Source organism: Cetorhinus maximus, chromosome 13, assembly GCF_964194155.1.
Source record: "Cetorhinus maximus chromosome 13, sCetMax3.hap1.1, whole genome shotgun sequence".
Lineage (NCBI taxonomy): Eukaryota > Metazoa > Chordata > Chondrichthyes > Lamniformes > Cetorhinidae > Cetorhinus > Cetorhinus maximus.
This window is the reverse complement of record NC_135891.1, coordinates 679,705-697,546: the sequence shown is the minus strand read 5'-3', so window position 1 is coordinate 697,546 and position 17,842 is coordinate 679,705. Positions and strand designations below refer to the sequence as shown.

At 47.8% G+C, this 17,842-nt stretch overlaps 1 protein-coding gene across 2 annotated transcripts in view; it reads right to left on the bottom strand.

Annotated features, from left to right (window-relative positions):
* Positions 1–16,394, bottom strand: part of ergic3 (ERGIC and golgi 3) — a 47,941-nt gene extending 31,547 nt beyond the window's left edge. For both annotated transcript variants that reach the window (XM_078554765.1, XM_078554766.1), the window contains exons 1-5: positions 16,281–16,394; positions 11,864–11,934; positions 7,645–7,732; positions 6,844–6,963; positions 5,261–5,351 (exon numbers count right to left, since the gene is read on the bottom strand). In XM_078554765.1, coding sequence (XP_078410891.1) covers positions 5,261–5,351; positions 6,844–6,963; positions 7,645–7,732; positions 11,864–11,934; positions 16,281–16,368 — 458 coding nt within the window. In that variant the 5' untranslated portion in view covers positions 16,369–16,394. The remainder of the gene's footprint in view (positions 1–5,260; positions 5,352–6,843; positions 6,964–7,644; positions 7,733–11,863; positions 11,935–16,280) is intronic.
* Between the last annotated feature and the right edge of the window lie 1,448 nt (positions 16,395–17,842).

Here is a 17,842-nt window from a genome sequence, read left to right as displayed (position 1 = left end):
CGTATCTCATCTTAGTAAAATTAGCCTTTCCCCCAGTTTAGAAATTTTATTCCCTCCCCAACCTTTTCCTTTTCCATAACTATCCTAAATCTAACTGAGTTATGGTCACTATCGCCAAAATGCTCCCCTACTGATACGCCTTCCACCTGCCCTGGGCTCATTTCCAAATATTAGGCCCAGAACTGCCCCCTCCCTAGTTAGGCTAAAAAAAGTTCTCCTGGATGCAACTTAAGAATTTTTTCCCCTCTCTACCTTGCACACTAAAACTATCCCAGTTAATATTTGGGTAGTTAAAATCCCCGACTATTACTGCCTTATCATTCTTACACTTCTCTGAAATCTGATTACATATTTGATCCTCCATCTCTCCCTGACTGTTTGGGGGCCTATAGTACACACCCAACAGTGTGTTTGCCCCTTTTGTGTTTTTTACTTCTACCCATATGGTCTTATTTGGTGATCCTTCCAGAATATCATCCCTCCTCACTGCTATAATTGATTCCTTGATCAATATTGCGACCTCTCCTCCTCTTCTATCCCCCTCTCTATCTTGTCTGAATACCCTAGAACCAGGAATGTTAAGCTGCCAATCCTGCTCTTTTAGCCAAGCCTCGGCCATAGCTATGATACCATACTCCCACATGCCTATCTGTGCCCTCAGCTGGCCTGCCTTATTCCTCAAGCTCCTTGTGTTAAAATATATTCCATTTAGCCTTGCTAAATTCATTCTTATTTAGCCTATGTTTCCTCTGCCTTCCAGACTCACTCACTAGCGTTTTAACTTCTAATTCCACCTCAGCTTCTCTCCCCTCTGAACTACTTTTCAGGATCCCACCCCCTGCCAATTTAGTTTAAATCCATCCCAGCAGCATTAGCAAACCTCCCCGTGAGGATGTTGGTCCCGTTCCTGTTCAGATGTAGCCTGTCCAACTTGTACAGGTCCCACCTCCCCCAGAAATGGTTCCAATGCCCCAGGAATCTAAAGCCCTTCCTCCTGCACCATCTCTCTAGCCGCAAATTCATCTGCTCTATCCTTCTGTTCCTATACCCACTACTGCATGGAACCGGGAGTAACCTGGAGATTATTACCTTTGAAATCCTGCTTTTCAATTTCCTACCTAACTCCCTAAACTCTGCTTGCAGGACCTCATTTCCCTTTCTTCCTATGTCATTGGTCCCAACATGGACCATGACCTCTGGCTGTTCACCCTCCCCCTTCAGAATGTCCTGCAGCTGTTCCGTAACATCCTTGTCCCTTTTTTTATTTATTCACAGGATGTGGGCTTCGCTGGGCCAGCATTTATTGCCCATCCCTAGCTGCCCTTGAGAAGGTGGTGGTGAGCTGCCTTCTTAAGCTGCTGCAGTCCATGTGGTGTAGTTACACCCACAGCGCTGTTAGGAAGGGAGTTCCAGGATTTTGACCCAGCGACAGTGAAGGAATGGCCAATTTCACCCTAGAAGGCTTGATCCTCTGCCTCTCAATACCAACACTGGCAGTTTTGCCAATTGGCTTCCATCATGGACTGATACTCTGCTTATGCCTTTTACTTGAATGTGTTCACCTGTATATGTTTTGAGCTTGGCATCTGTTCCTTCTAAACTTAATTGATGTTCACCATTATTCAAATGTCTGAAGGTATGTTCCCCAATTACTGTAATGGAAGCTCCTGTGTCCACTTCCATTCTAACAGGTTTGCCATTTACTTTCAAAAAATATTGGTTCTGTCTTTCCAACTGTCAGATTAAACAATGAGTAAATGTCTGAATTTGTTGTTTCAGGCTCTTCTACATTGTAGCTTTCATGGGGCTTCTTCTTTTGTTTACATGCCTGCTTGAATATTTCCTTGCATTGCCTCATCATATGTCCATTTCTATGACAATAGTAGCATTCGATTTTTTTAAAAACTGTCAATTACCAAAAGACTGCTTGTTTCCACCTCTATTAAAATTATTCTTCAATTTCACTGCTAAGTTATTTTTCTTTATTCTTCGGTTAGCCGGGGCTGTTTCCCGCTTCTCGGCAGAGTCTTGCATTTTCGCACTCTTTTCGGCTGGGGTTTCCTGCCCGATGTGGAGGACGGAACCATCTTGCGCTCCCTGTATTGCTTTTGAATCTCTTACCGTGCTTTCCATAGCCAGTGCCATCGCTAGCGCCTTCTTGAAATCCAAATTCACTTTGGACAACAATCTTTTCTGAATAGTGTCTTCTTTCACTAAATGATCTCTGAGCACGTCGTTTAGAATCGTACCGAACTCAATGCTCCATTAGCTGCTTCAAGTTTGAAACTTAGCATGCAATCGTCTCACTCAGGTCTCTATTTCACGAACTAAACCTGAGCCTCTGCATCGTGACTGAGGGCTTTGGTTGAAAATGACCTTTCATGAGGTCCACCAACTCATCGAAATTCTTCGAATCTGGGGCACTGAGTGCTGTCAAACTTTGAATCAGACTGTAGGTTTTGCTCCCACAAGTACTTAAGAGGAATGCACACCTCTTCTCTTCCACCTTAACCTCGATCGCTTGAAAAGGGAACACGAGGCATTCTATGTAATGAGACCAATTGTCTGTGGCTGGTTCAAAAGAGTCAGTTCTCCCAACTTGTGGCATCTTGAGAGGAGATAACTTCTTTGGCTCTAACAGAGCTTGCTACTTACAATCACTGGGCGAGGTACAGATTTCTTTTTAAACTTGATTCCTTCTGTTCAATCCTGTTCTATCCTCGTCGCCAATTTGTTGTAAGGGTGGCTGAGTTGATCTGCAGACACTTCTTGGGTGGAAACATTAAGTTTGTTTACAATATACTCAGCAGCAACTACACGTGTACTTTCAACTCCAACTCTATCTCTACACTGACTGCTAGAGGTAGCTCGCGCTACTCTCTTATTGGTTACTATGTCATGTGATCTTCCTTAACAAGTAATATTCTTAAAGGTACATTACATTACACGCTAAATAAAACCATAATTACTACACTTTCATAATCACTTGCTGTAGCTCCATAATAAACTTTTGCGATTTATGCACTAGGACACCCAGATCCCTCTGCATCTCAGAGCTCTGCAATCTCTCACCATTTCAATAATATGCTCCTTTTTCATTCTTCCTGCCAAAATGGACAATGTCACATTTTCTCACACGATACTTTGTTTGCCAGATCTAGCCTATCTATAGAGCTTTGTAGCCTCCTTATGTCCCCTTCACAGAATCACAGTGTTAAAGCGCAGGAGGAGGCCATTCAGTCCATTATGTCTGCACCGCCTCTCCGAATGAGCATTATGATTCAGTGCCATTCTCCTGCCTTATCCCCATTCCCTTGCATTGTTTCTATTGAAATAATCATCTAATGCCCTCTTGAATGCCTCAGTTGAACCTGTACCCACCACAATTCCAGGCAGTGAATTCCAGACCCGAACCACTCACTGTGCTGTAAGTCTTTTCTCACATCACATTTGCTTCTTTTGCAAATCACTAAATCTGTGCCCTCTCGTTTTCAATCCTTTTTATGAGCGGGAATAGTTTCTCCCTCTCTACTCTGTCCAGCCCCCTCATGATTTTGAACATCTCTATCAAATCTCCTCTTAGCCTTCTCCACTCCAAAGAGAACAGTCCCAACTTCTCTAACCTATCTTCATAACTGAAGTTTCTCATCCCTGGAACTATTCTTGTAAACCTCTTCTGCACTGTCCATTGCTTTCACATTCTTCCTATAGTGTGGTGCCCAGAACTGTACACAATACTCCAGCTGAGGTCTAACTAATGTCTTACATAAGATCAGCATAATCTCCCTGCTCTTGTACTCTATGCCCCTATTAATAAAGCCCAGGATACTATAAGTGCTCTCTCCACCTGTCCTGCCACCTTCAATGATCTATGCATGTATACACACAGCTCCCTCTGCCCCTGCACACCCTTATTTTATATTGTCTGTTCATGTTCTTCCTACCAAAATGTATCACCTCACACTTCTCCACATTGAACTTCATCTGCCACCTATCTGCCCACTCCACCGACTTGTCTATGTCCTTTTGAAGTTCTATACTGTCTTCCTCATAGTTTACAATGCTTCCAAGTTTCGTATCATCCACAAACTTTGAAATTGCCCCCTGCACATCAAGATCTAGATCATTAATATATATCAGGAAAAGCAAGAGTCCCAGTGCCGATCCCAGGGAACTCCACTACAAACCTTCTTCCAGCCCAAAAAACATTCATTGACCATTACTCTCTGTTTCCTATTACTCAGCCAATTTTGTGTCCATGTTGCTACTGTCCCTTTTATCCCATGAGCTATAACTTTTCTCAAGTCTGTTGTGTGACACTGTATCAAATGCCTTTTGAAAGTCCACGTACACCATATCAACAGAATTACCCTTGTCAACCCTCTCTGTTACCTCTTCAAAAAACTCCAACAAGTCAGTTAAACAAAATTTCCCCTCTAGAAATCCATGCTGGCTCTTCCTAATCAACCCACATTTTTCCATGTGACTATTATTCTATCCTGAATAATTGTTTCAAGAAGCTTCCCCACCCCTAAAGTTAAACTGACTGGTCTGTAACTGACTGGAGGCAAGTGTGTTCAGTGGTGCCCCTCAAGGTCAATGTTGGGACCATTGCTCTTTTTGATATACGTTAATAACCTGGTCTTGGGTATACAGAGTATAAGACTTATCAGGGATGAAAGCCTTGAGTTATATGGAGAGAAGAGAGGGACTGCTGCTGTTCTCCTTGGAGCAAAGAAGATTAATGGAGATTTAGTAAATGTGTTCAAAATTCTGAGGGGTTTTGGTATGAGCCTAATGGAAAAAGTTTTTTCCACTGATAGGAGGGTTGGCCCTCTGCCTCCTATCCCTTAGCAAGTTTTCTTCCAAACAGCAAGTTGTTTGGATCTCAAAATCAATGACTGGTTGGGTGGTGATAGCAGGGTAATGGGTCTAATTGGATAGCATTGTTCAAAGGAGCCAACACTGGCACCCTGGGCCGAATGGCTTCCTTTTGTGCTGAGAGATTCTAACGTGACAGGCAGGTCGGCAGGATATCAACTGTAGAAAACACAGCAGAGCGCTGTCCCTGTCTAATGTCAGGGATTGCAGGATGGTAATCGGGAGTGGGGCAGTTAATCCGTTAATCCTCCTACCCAGCCTGGGTGTGCAGCAGTTCTGCCCCAATCTGGACATGAGGTCCTCCTGGGCCCCAGCTCGAAGAGGCTTTCTTTCACTCGTCCTATCCCTCAAGTCCCAACAACCGATTAGTAACACTCACTTCATGTCCTCAGACTCTGCCCCATAACAGCTCTCACATCGGTCTGGGTCCAGCTTCGTAGAATTCAACATCTCCTCCTGCTTTCCCAACTCTGAAAGAGAGAGAAACAACATCATATACAGGCGGAGTGAGCGGCAGGCAGAGCATGAGCGACAAGCTGACAGGCCGAGGGAGGGAGGGAAAGAGAGAGAGAGAGAGAGAGCGCGAGAGCGCCAGACCGAGAAAGAGAAAAACAGCACGGGGAACGCGGACCCAGAGAGAGAGAAACAGCACAGGGAACGTGGACCCAGAGAGAGAGAAACAGCACAGGGAACACAGACCCAGAGAGAGAGAAACAGCACAGGGAACGTGGACCCAGAGAGAGAGAAACAGCACAGGGAACACGGACCCAGAGAGAGAGAAACAGCACAGGGAACACGGACCCAGAGAGAGAGAGAGAAGTGGGGCTGATGAATGATGTCAAAAAGAAATTGGATGAGCATTTGAGGGAAAAACTTGCAGGGATACAGGGTTCAACCGGGGGAAGGGGACTGACTGGATTGCTCTAGTGAGATAGCATGGACTTGATGTGCTGGAGTGACCCTATAAGAAACAACACATGGAATATAGATCCAAAGGGAATTAGAAATAGGAGGAATAAGCCATTGGCCTCTCTAGCTTGCTCTGCCACTCAATAAGATCATGGTTGACCTTCCACCTGAGTTAGACCATTTGGTACTGTCCTCCTATCACTAGGTCCCTTTTTACCCAAATATCGATCTCTGACTTGAATGTACTAACAGAGAGAACCACATAGAATATGAACCCAGCCAGAGGAACAACACATGGATCACAAGGAGGCCAAAACTGATACAAATACACCCCCACAAACATGCAACCCAAAATTATACCCCACATTCGCCATTCTTGCAGGGAATAAATCAGAAACTTGTGGATTGCAAACAGAACACAACAGAAATAAATTTGAAGTGCGGTGACCGTTGACCCCAATGGGTCAGAGAGTAATTCCAAGGAGATCCTGAGGCAGACAGACCAGAACATTCTGGAATTGATTCGTGCTCTGAGTCGAGTTAGTTGACCAGAATCAGGACAACAGTGGGTTGATTTTAAATTGATCCCAGCACCCGGGTAGTCAGTGCCTCCAGCTGGAGCTAAGTGTGTTTGAGCACAGACCGAGGACAGGACTGTCTTCAACTGTAACACCGAAACCTCACTGACTGGCCGATGATCAGATATCGGTTTCATAAATGCAGACAATCATTTAGGGAAGAGGCAATGTCTCCTGTGAACAGTCCATAGGTATAAATCACCAATGGACACTTGGAATTATCCTGGGACTTTGGAAATGAACCAAAAGAGCTGTAGTTTCGCTCTGAAGGTCTAGCTTGTCTTGGATCTCCTTGCAATCAGATCAATATTTACACAGAGCCCATAACATAAAGAAGTGCTCCATCTCATTGTCCAATCTGTTAGTCCACATGAACATTGTGAACTCTAGTTTAAAAAGCTGTGTGTCTGTGGGTACAGGACATGGTCATCACCGTGCCCTGGTATGTTCTTACCATGTTCTAGTCTGTTCTTACCGTGTTTTTCCACCTCTGGAGTGACAACATTGCCCACCAGGTCCAGTCTCTTTTTGAACAGATTGTGCTCCACATCAAGCTGCTGCTCCCCAGCCACATCCATCGCATCAATACTTAGATCTGTCAGTGGACATGGAGCATCCCCATTAACATTGATTCTGCCACTGAAATATACCATATGGAGACAACATGCAACAGTAATTTCCTTATTACACTCAAGACACGTATCCTTTAAGGGATTTTCCCTTTATTTTGACATTCCTTGTTTTTAATGAGACCACAGTTTGGATTCTCATTTTGGACAAGGGTGGGGTTGGGGAAGGGATAGGAAGGAATCACCATTCGCCCAGGGTTCCTGCAGTGTTGTTCTAACCCTCCCACCTCACCACACCCAGTGACAACTAGTAGACTATCTTCTGGACTTGTCCTGGGCTCAGTGCACCTATTGCATCACAAACCAGATGACAACTCAAAACAATTGTTTAATCCAGGGCCTCCAGAAGGATGTCACATGGCACTACAAGAGCATGAGAAACAAAAATATACAAGGGGAAACCAGAGGATGAGATTGGGGGTGGGCGGGGGTTAAGATGACAAAGAAATTGGAGGTGCAGTGTGGTTTTGGGAGGGCATTCCAGAGTGCAAATGCAAACAGCTATTAATTAGGGAGGGGATTAATCGTTTTCACTCCTGCCCTGTGTCATAGAGTTCGGGGGTGGGGGGGATTGGGGAGGGAGCAGCAGTGAGACAGTAGACAAGTGGGGAGTGGAAGGTATACTTAAAAGTTGCATTAATACTCACAGGCACAGGGCATGTGTGGAAAAATGGTGTCAATATTGATTTTTAACTTTTCACCTCGTGACGTGTCTACATAGAGTTCTGGATGTACCTGGAAAGGGAAAAGAAAATGTCAGCAACATCTCCACAGAGTGAGGAGGAAGAGGGGCTATAATTTGAGAATTAAAAATATACTCCCCCATTTAACAAGATTACATGCATGACATATCGGCTAGACTGGGTCTGCAGCAGGTGGTGAGGGAACCAACAAGAGGGAAAAACATACTTGACCTCATCCTCACCAACCTGCCTGCCGCAGATGCATCTGTCCATGACAGTATCGGTAGGAGTGACCACCATTACATTGTGAAGATGAAGTCCCACCTTCACATTGAGGATACCCTCCATAATTTTGAGGCACTACCACCATGCTAAATGGGATGGATTTCGAACGGATCTAGCAACTCAAGACTGGGCATCCATGAGGCGCTGTGGGCCATCAGCAGCAGCAGAATTGTACTCAAACACAATCTGTAACCTCATGGCTCAGCATATCCCTCACTCTACCATTACCATCAAGCCAGGTGATCAACCCAGGTTCAATGAAGAGTACAGGAGGGCATGCCAGGAGCAGCACCAGGCATACCTAAAAATGAGGTGTTAACCTGGTGAAGCTATAGCACAGGACTACTTGTGTGCCAAACAGCATAAGCAGCAAGTGATAGACAGAGCTAAGCAATCCCACAACCAACAGATCAGATCCCAGCTCTGCAGTCCTGCCATATCCAACGGTGGTGGACAATTAAGCAACTCACTGGAGGAGAAGACTCCACAAATATCCTCATCCTCAATGATCGAGGAGCCCAGCACATCAGTGCAGAAGATAAGGCTGAAGCATTTGCAAAAATCTTCAGCCAGAAGTGCCAAATAGATGATCCATCTCGGCCTCCTCTGGAGGTCCCCAGCATCACAGATGCCAGTCTTCAACCAATTCGATTCACTCCACGTGATATCAAGAAATAGCTGAAGGCACTGGATACTGCAAAGGCTATTGGCCCTGACAATATTCCAGCAATAGTACTGAAGACTTGTGCTCCAGAACTTGCCACGCTCCTAGCCAAGCTGTTCCAGTACAGCTACAACACTGGCATCTACCCAGCTGTGTGGAAAATTGCCCAGATATGTCCTGTACACAAAAAGCAGGACAAATCTAACCCAGCCAATTACTGCCCCATCAGTCTAATCTTAATCATAAGTAGTGGAATGGGTCATCAACAGTGATATCAAGCGGCACTTACTTAGCAATAACGTACTCACCCAGTTTGGGTTCCGCCAGGGCCACTCAGCTCCTGACCTCATTACAGCCTTGGTTCAAACATGGACAAAAGATTCTAAACTCCCGAGGTGAGTGTGATTGCCCTTGACATTAAGGCCGCACTTAACTGACTGTGGCATCAAGGAGCCCTGACAATGGTTGTGACTGTTGGATGTCAGTCATCTCAGCTCCAGGACATCACTGCAGGAGTTCCTCAGGGTACTGTCCTCAGTCCAAACATGTTCAGCTGCTTCATCAATGACCTTCTTTCCATCATAGGGTCAGAAGTGGGGATGTTCACTGATGATTTCACAACATTCAGCACCATTCACAACTCCTCTGATACTGAAGCAGTCCATGTCCAAATGCAACAAGACCTGGACAATATCCAGGCTTGGGCTGACAAGTGGCAAGTAACATTCGTGCCACACAAGTGTCAGGCAATGATCATCTCCAACAAAAGAGAATCCAACCATCATGCTTTGATGTTCAATGACATTACCATCATTGAATCCCCCATGGTCAACATCTCAGGGTTACCATTGACCAGAAACTCAACTAGACTAGCTATATAAATACTGTGGCTACAAGAGCAGGTCAGAAGCTAGGAATCATGCGATGAGTAACTCACCTCCTGACTCCCCAAAGCCTGTCCACCATCTACAAGGCACAAGTCAGGAGTGTGATGGAATACTTCCCACTTGCCTGGATGAGTGCAGCTCCCACAACACTGAAGAAGCTCGACACCATCCAGGACAAAGCAGTCCACTTGATTGGCGTCACATCCACAAACATTCACTCCCTCCACCACCGACGCACAGTAGCAGCAGTGTGTACCATCTACAAGATGCACTGCAGGAATTCACCAAGGCTCCTTAGCACCTTCCAAACCCACGACCACTACCATCCAGAAGGGCAAGGGCAGCAGGTAGATGGGAACACCACCACCTGGAAGTTCCCCTCCAAGTCACTCGCCATCCTGACTTGGAAATATGTCGCCGTTCCTTCACTGTCGCTGGATCAAAATCCTGGAACTCCCTCGCCAACAGCACTGTGGGTGTACCTACATCACATGGGCTGTAGCGGCTCAAGAAGGCAGCTCACCACCACCTTCTCAAGGGCAACTAGGGTTGGGCAATAAATGCTGGCCCAGCCAGTGAAACCCACACCCCATGAATGAATTTTTAAAAAATTGGTTTCTGTACAATTAAAGGTCTAGGTGAAACACCAGGTAACATACTGAAATTTGGCAGCATTAGGGTGTACAGCTACTCACTCATAAAACTTCAAAGCCTCTCCCTTAAAGTAAGCAAATTGGACCAGGGCAGGGAGATGATAATTGTTTCCTGGTCTGAAAGGGGTCACTGGGTAGGGGAGATGCTCAGCTGTGCCTCCTCTGAACAAATATTCATCCTGGATTGTCCAGCAACAAATTAAAATGGACAGAGTATCACAGGCATTTCAGAACCAGGCATTGTGATCCCCATTTTCTTTGCACTTTGGACTGTAAAAGAAAAGCTTGCAGACTCTGGGTAAAGGGACATGCAAGTCACTGCAGTCACCTCTGGAAACAACCGCTACAATAAAATTCAAAGTATACCACAAGGATTAATCTAACACTTGCGAGAGTGTGTAAAATAAGGAGCATTAAAACCAAATGTTTCTCAAACTCTCCAGCACAGACTCAGAGGTGCCATTAACACAGCAATGAACACAACAGACCTCACGTCAATCAAAGATCATTGTAAAATTATGGATTGAATATTTACCAATGAATAAACACATCTTAAAAAAACATTTAAGAAGCAAGTAACCAAACATCATGAGATCAGACAGAGGAGCCTGGGGCAAATGTTCAATATAGAGGATACAAAAAATATTCCAACAATTGCTGCAAATCAGGAGGTGAACGGGAGAGGAACTTGGTGAAATTGAAATCACTAGAGATACGGTACTGAGCAAATTGATGGAGCTGCGGGCTGGCAAGTCCCTGGGTCCCGATGGACTACATCCTAGGGTCTTAAAAGAGGTGGCTAATGAGGTAGCTGATGCTCTGGTGTTAATTTTCCAAAATTCGCTAGATTGTGGAACGGTTCCATCGATTGGAAAGTAGCAAATGTAACCCCTCTATTCAAAAAGGGAGGGAGGCAGAAAACAGGAAACAGTAGGCCAGTTAACTTGACATCTGTCGTGGGGAAGTGTTAGAGTCGAACATTAAGGAGGTTATAGCTGGGCACTTAGAAGAGCTCAAGGCAATTACAGCAGGTACAGCAAGCAATTAAGAAGGCTAATGGATGCTATTCTTTATTACAAGAGGGAGTGAACATAAAAGTGAGGATGTTATGCTTCAGTTATACAGGGCATTGGTGAGGCCGCACCTCGAATACTGTGTGCAGTTTTGGTCTCCTTATTTAAGGAAGGATGCAAATGCATTGGAGATGGTTCAGAGGAGGTTTATTAGATTGATACCTGGAATGAGTGGGTTGTCTTATGAGGAAAGGTTGGACAGACTGGGCTTGTTTCCATTGGAGTTTAGAAGAGTGAGGGGTGATTTGATTGAAGTTTACAAGATCCTGAACGACCTTGACAAGGTAGACATGGAAAAATTGTTTCCTCTTGTGGGTGAGTCTAGATCTAGGGGGCAATGTTTCAAAATTAGGGGTCGCCCTTTTAGGACAGAGATGAGAATTTTTTTCTCTCAGAGGGTTGTGTGACTTTGGAATTCTCTGCCTCAGAAGGTGGTTAAGGCAGAGGTAGATTGGTTCCCTTGCCTAACAAAAATCAAAGGTTATCGGGGTAGATGGGAATGTGGAAATCGATACATGATGATCAGCCATGATCTTATTGAATGGCGGAGCAGGCTCGAGGGGCCGAATGGTCTTCTCCTGTCCCTATTTCTTATGTTCTTGGCAATCAGGTGACACTCACCTCCTTTGTGAGGTAATACTGAAGCTCCGAGAAAAACAGCAGCAACATGATCAGACTGCTGACCACCGTAACTGGGGAGCAAAGAGAGACACATTACAGGCTGCAGCCCCCCAACACCCCAATGATACCGAGACTCCGATACATCTCAATCTCTCCCTGCCTCCCCCACTCCCCTCAGCAATCGCTCCGCATCCCTCCCCATCGCCCCCCATCCCCCTCCCCATCGCCCCCATTCCCACTCACTCTCTGCCCCATTCCCTCTCTCTCTCTCTGCCCCATTCCCTCTCTCTCTCTCTCTGCCCCATTCCCTCTCTCTCTCTCTGCCCCATTCCCTCTCTCTCTCTCTCTCTGCCCCATTCCCCCTCTCTCTCTCTCTCTGCCCCATTCCCTCTCTCTCTCTCTCTCTCTGCCCCATTCCCTCTCTCTCTCTCTCTGCCCCATTCCCTCTCTCTCTCTCTCTGCCCCATTCCCCCTCTCTCTCTCTCTGCCCCATTCCCTCTCTCTCTCTCTGCCCCATTCCCTCTCTCTCTCTCTGCCCCATTCCCTCTCTCTCTCTCTGCCCCATTCCCTCTCTCTCTCTCTGCCCCATTCCCTCTCTCTCTCTCTGCCCCATTCCCTCTCTCTCTCTCTGCCCCATTCCCTCTCTCTCTCTCTGCCCCATTCCCTCTCTCTCTCTCTGCCCCATTCCCTCTCTCTCTCTCTGCCCCATTCCCTCTCTCTCTCTCTGCCCCATTCCCTCTCTCTCTCTCTGCCCCATTCCCCCTCTCTCTCTGCCCCATTCCCCCTCTCTCTCTGCCCCATTCCCCCTCTCTCTCTGCCCCATTCCCCCTCTCTCTCTGCCCCATTCCCCCTCTCTGCCCCATTCCCTCTCTCTCTCTCTCTCTCTCTCTGCCCCATTCCCTCTCTCTCTCTCTCTCTCTCTCTCTGCCCCATTCCCTCTCTCTCTCTCTCTCTCTCTGTCCCATTCCCTCTCTCTCTCTCTCTCTCTGCCCCATTCCCTCTCTCTCTCTCTGCCCCATTCCCTCTCTCTCTCTCTGCCCCATTCCCTCCCTCTCTCTCTCTCTCTGCCCCATTCCCTCTCTCTCTCTCTCTGCCCCATTCCCTCTCTCTCTCTCTCTGCCCCATTCCCTCTCTCTCTCTCTCTCTGCCCCATTCCCTCTCTCTCTCTCTCTGCCCCATTCCCTCTCTCTCTCTCTGCCCCATTCCCTCTCTCTCTCTCTCTCTCTCTCTCTCTGCCCCATTCCCTCTCTCTCTCTCTCTCTCTCTCTCTCTCTGCCCCATTCCCTCTCTCTCTCTCTCTCTCTCTCTGCCCCATTCCCCCTCTCTCTCTCTCTATCTCTGCCCCATTCCCTCTCTCTCTCTCTCTGCCCCATTCCCTCTCTCTCTCTGCCCCATTCCCTCTCTCTCTCTCTCTGCCCCATTCCCTCTCTCTCTCTCTGCCCCATTCTCTCTCTGCCCCATTCCCTCTCTCTCTCTCTCTCTGCCCCATTCCCTCTCTCTCTCTCTCTGCCCCATTCCCTCTCTCTCTCTCTCTCTCTGCCCCATTCCCTCTCTCTCTCTCTCTCTGCCCCATTCCCTCTCTCTCTCTCTCTCTCTGCCCCATTCCCTCTCTCTCTCTCTGCCCCATTCCCTCTCTCTCTCTCTGCCCCATTCCCTCTCTCTCTCTCTGCCCCATTCCCTCCCTCTCTCTCTGCCCCATTCCCTCTCTCTCTCTCTCTGCCCCATTCCCTCTCTCTCTCTCTGCCCCATTCCCTCTCTCTCTCTCTCTGCCCCATTCCCTCTCTCTCTCTCTCTGCCCCATTCCCTCTCTCTCTCTCTCTCTCTCTGCCCCATTCCCTCTCTCTCTCTCTGCCCCATTCCCTCTCTCTCTCTCTCTGCCCCATTCCCTCTCTCTCTCTCTCTCTCTGCCCCATTCCCTCTCTCTCTCTCTCTGCCCCATTCCCTCTCTCTCTCTCTCTGCCCCATTCCCTCTCTCTCTCTCTCTGCCCCATTCCCTCTCTCTCTCTCTCTGCCCCATTCCCTCTCTCTCTCTCTCTGCCCCATTCCCTCTCTCTCTCTGCCCCATTCCCTCTCTCTCTCTCTCTGCCCCATTCCCTCTCTCTCTCTCTCTGCCCCATTCCCTCTCTCTCTCTCTCTGCCCCATTCCCTCTCTCTCTCTCTCTGCCCCATTCCCTCTCTCTCTCTCTCTGCCCCATTCCCTCTCTCTCTCTCTGCCCCATTCCCTCTCTCTCTCTCTGCCCCATTCCCTCTCTCTCTCTCTGCCCCATTCCCTCTCTCTCTCTCTGCCCCATTCCCTCTCTCTCTCTCTCTCTCTCTCTCTCTCTGCCCCATTCCCTCTCTCTCTCTCTCTCTGCCCCATTCCCTCTCTCTCTCTCTGCCCCGTTCCCTCTCTCTCTCTCTGCCCCATTCCCTCTCTCTCTCTCTCTGCCCCATTCCCTCTCTCTCTCTCTCTGCCCCATTCCCTCTCTCTCTCTGCCCCATTCCCTCTCTCTCTCTCTCTCTCTCTCTCTGCCCCATTCCCTCTCTCTCTCTCTCTCTGCCCCATTCTCTCTCTCTCTCTCTGCCCCATTCCCTCTCTCTCTCTCTCTGCCCCATTCCCTCTCTCTCTCTCTCTCTGCCCCATTCCCTCTCTCTCTCTCTGCTCCATTCCCTCTCTCTCTCTCTGCCCCATTCCCTCTCTCTCTCTCTGCCCCATTCCCTCTCTCTCTCTCTGCCCCATTCCCTCTCTCTCTCTCTCTCTGCCCCATTCCCTCTCTCTCTCTCTCTCTGCCCCATTCCCTCTCTCTCTCTCTCTCTGCCCCATTCCCTCTCTCTCTCTCTCTCTGCCCCATTCCCTCTCTCTCTCTCTGCCCCATTCCCTCTCTCTCTCTCTCTCTGCCCCATTCCCTCTCTCTCTCTCTGCCCCATTCCCTCTCTCTCTCTCTCTCTGCCCCATTCCCTCTCTCTCTCTCTCTGCCCCATTCCCTCTCTCTCTCTCTCTGCCCCATTCCCTCTCTCTCTCTCTCTGCCCCATTCCCTCTCTCTCTCTCTCTGCCCCATTCCCTCTCTCTCTCTCTCTGCCCCATTCTCTCTCTCTCTCTCTGCCCCATTCCCTCTCTCTCTCTCTCTCTGCCCCATTCCCTCTCTCTCTCTCTCTCTGCCCCATTCCCTCTCTCTCTCTCTGCCCCATTCCCTCTCTCTCTCTCTCTGCCCCATTCCCTCTCTCTCTCTCTCTGCCCCATTCCCTCTCTCTCTCTCTGCCCCATTCCCCCTCTCTCTCTCTCTGCCCCATTCCCTCTCTCTCTCTCTGCCCCATTCCCTCTCTCTCTCTCTCTCTCTGCCCCATTCCCTCTCTCTCTCTCTCTCTCTCTGCCCCATTCCCCCTCTCTCTCTCTCTGCCCCATTCCCTCTCTCTCTCTCTCTCTCTGCCCCATTCCCTCTCTCTCTCTCTCTCTCTCTCTGCCCCATTCCCTCTCTCTCTCTCTGCCCCATTCCCTCTCTCTCTCTCTGCCCCATTCCCTCTCTCTCTCTCTCTCTGCCCCATTCCCTCTCTCTCTCTGCCCCATTCCCTCTCTCTCTCTCTCTGCCCCATTCCCTCTCTCTCTCTCTCTCTCTGCCCCATTCCCTCTCTCTCTCTCGCTCTCTCTGCCCCATTCCCTCTCTCTCTCTCTCTCTGCCCCATTCCCCCTCTCTCTCTCTGCCCCATTCCCTCTCTCTCTCTCTCTCTCTGCCCCATTCCCTCTCTCTCTCTCTCTCTCTGCCCCATTCCCTCTCTCTCTCTCTCTGCCCCATTCCCTCTCTCTCTCTCTCTGCCCCATTCCCTCTCTCTCTCTCTCTGCCCCATTCCCTCTCTCTCTCTCTCTGCCCCATTCCCTCTCTCTCTCTCTGCCCCATTCCCTCTCTCTCTCTCTCTCTGCCCCATTCCCTCTCTCTCTCTCTCTCTCTGCCCCATTCCCTCTCTCTCTCTCTCTCTGCCCCATTCCCTCTCTCTCTCTCTCTCTCTGCCCCATTCCCTCTCTCTCTCTCTCTCTCTGCCCCATTCCCTCTCTCTCTCTCTCTCTGCCCCATTCCCTCTCTCTCTCTCTGCCCCATTCCCTCTCTCTCTCTCTGCCCCATTCCCTCTCTCTCTCTCTCTCTGCCCCATTCCCTCTCTCTCTCTCTCTGCCCCATTCCCTCTCTCTCTCTCTCTCTCTGCCCCATTCCCTCTCTCTCTCTCTCTCTGCCCCATTCCCTCTCTCTCTCTCTCTGCCCCATTCCCTCTCTCTCTCTCTCTGCCCCATTCCCTCTCTCTCTCTCTCTCTCTCTGCCCCATTCCCTCTCTCTCTCTCTGCCCCATTCCCTCTCTCTCTCTCTGCCCCATTCCCTCTCTCTCTCTCTCTCTGCCCCATTCCCTCTCTCTCTCTCTCTCTGCCCCATTCCCTCTCTCTCTCTCTCTTACCCAGCGCTCCGGCCCCTGTTTTCACCCGGAAATCCTCTAGAGTTTTCGGGTAGGCGTCAAACCGCCTCAGCCTCTTCACAACCTCCATCCTCAACCCGGAAACAGAATCATCAGCTTCCGGGAGCTCAACATCACCTCCTATTGGCTGGAAATCCCGTGGGGCCGCATGACGGCAACTGCAGGGGCAGCAAAGGGGGCGGAGCCTGAGCCAAGAGGGGGCGGGGCCGGACTGACGGTGGGTCAGAGTCATCGAGTCAAAAATAGTCAGAGTCAAAAAGAGTCATAGATATAGTTAGAGTCATAGATAGAATCACAGGGTCATAGAGTCATAGTCATTGATACAGTCACAGATACAGTCATAGTCATAGATAGAGCCATAGATAGAGTCATAGTCATAGATAGAGTCATAGTCATAGATAGAGCCATAGATAGAGTCATAGTCATTGATACAGTCACAGATACAGTCATAGTTATAGATAGAGTCACAGATACAGTCATAGTCATTGATACAGTCACAGATACAGTCATAGTCATATATAGAGCCATAGATAGAGTCATAGTCATAGATAGAGTCATAGATAGAATCTTAGAGTCATAGTTAGGGTCATAGAGCCATAGAGTCACAGATAGAGCCATGGAATCATAGATAGAGTCATTTATAGAGTCATAGTCATAGATAGAGTCAGAGATAGAATCATGGAGTCATAGAGCCATAGTCATAGATACATCATAGATACGGTCATAGTCATAGATAGAGCCATAGATAGAGTCACAGTCATAGAGTCACAGTCATAGAGTCATAGTCTTAGCGTCATAGATAGAGTCAGAGGCAGAGTCATCGATAGAGTCGTAGAGTCATAGACTCATAGATAGAGCCATAGTCATAGAGTCATAGATAGAGTCATAATCATAGATAGTCATAGATAGAGTCATAGATAGAATCATAGAGTCAAAGATATAGATAGAGCCATAGTCATAGATAGTCATTGTCATAGAGCCATAATCATAGATAGAGTCATAGCCATAGATAGAGCCATAGTCACAGACAGAGTCATAGATAGAGCCATAGTCATAGAGTCATAGTCCTAGAGTCATAGATAGAGTTATAATCATAGATAGTCATAGATAGAGTCATAGAAAGAATCATAGAGTCATTGTCATAGATAGAGCCATAGTCATAGAGTCATTGTCATAGATAGAGTCATAGATAGAGCCATAGATAGAGTCATAGTCATAGATAGAGTCATAGATAGAGTCATAGTCATAGAGTCATAGATAGAGTTATGGTCATAGATAAAGTCATAGTCATAGAGTCATAGAAAGGGTCATAGATAGAGTCATAATCATAGATAGAGCCATAGATAAAGTCATAGTTATAGATAGAGTCATACAGTCATAGAGGTCTACAGCATAGCTAAAGGCCCTTTGGCCCATCAAGTCTCCGCCAGTTAAATAAGTCCCTAACTATTCTAATCCCATTTTCCAGCACTAGGCCTATAGCCTTGTGTGCCATGGCATCGCAAATGCATATCCAAATACTTCTTAAATGTTATGAGGGTTTC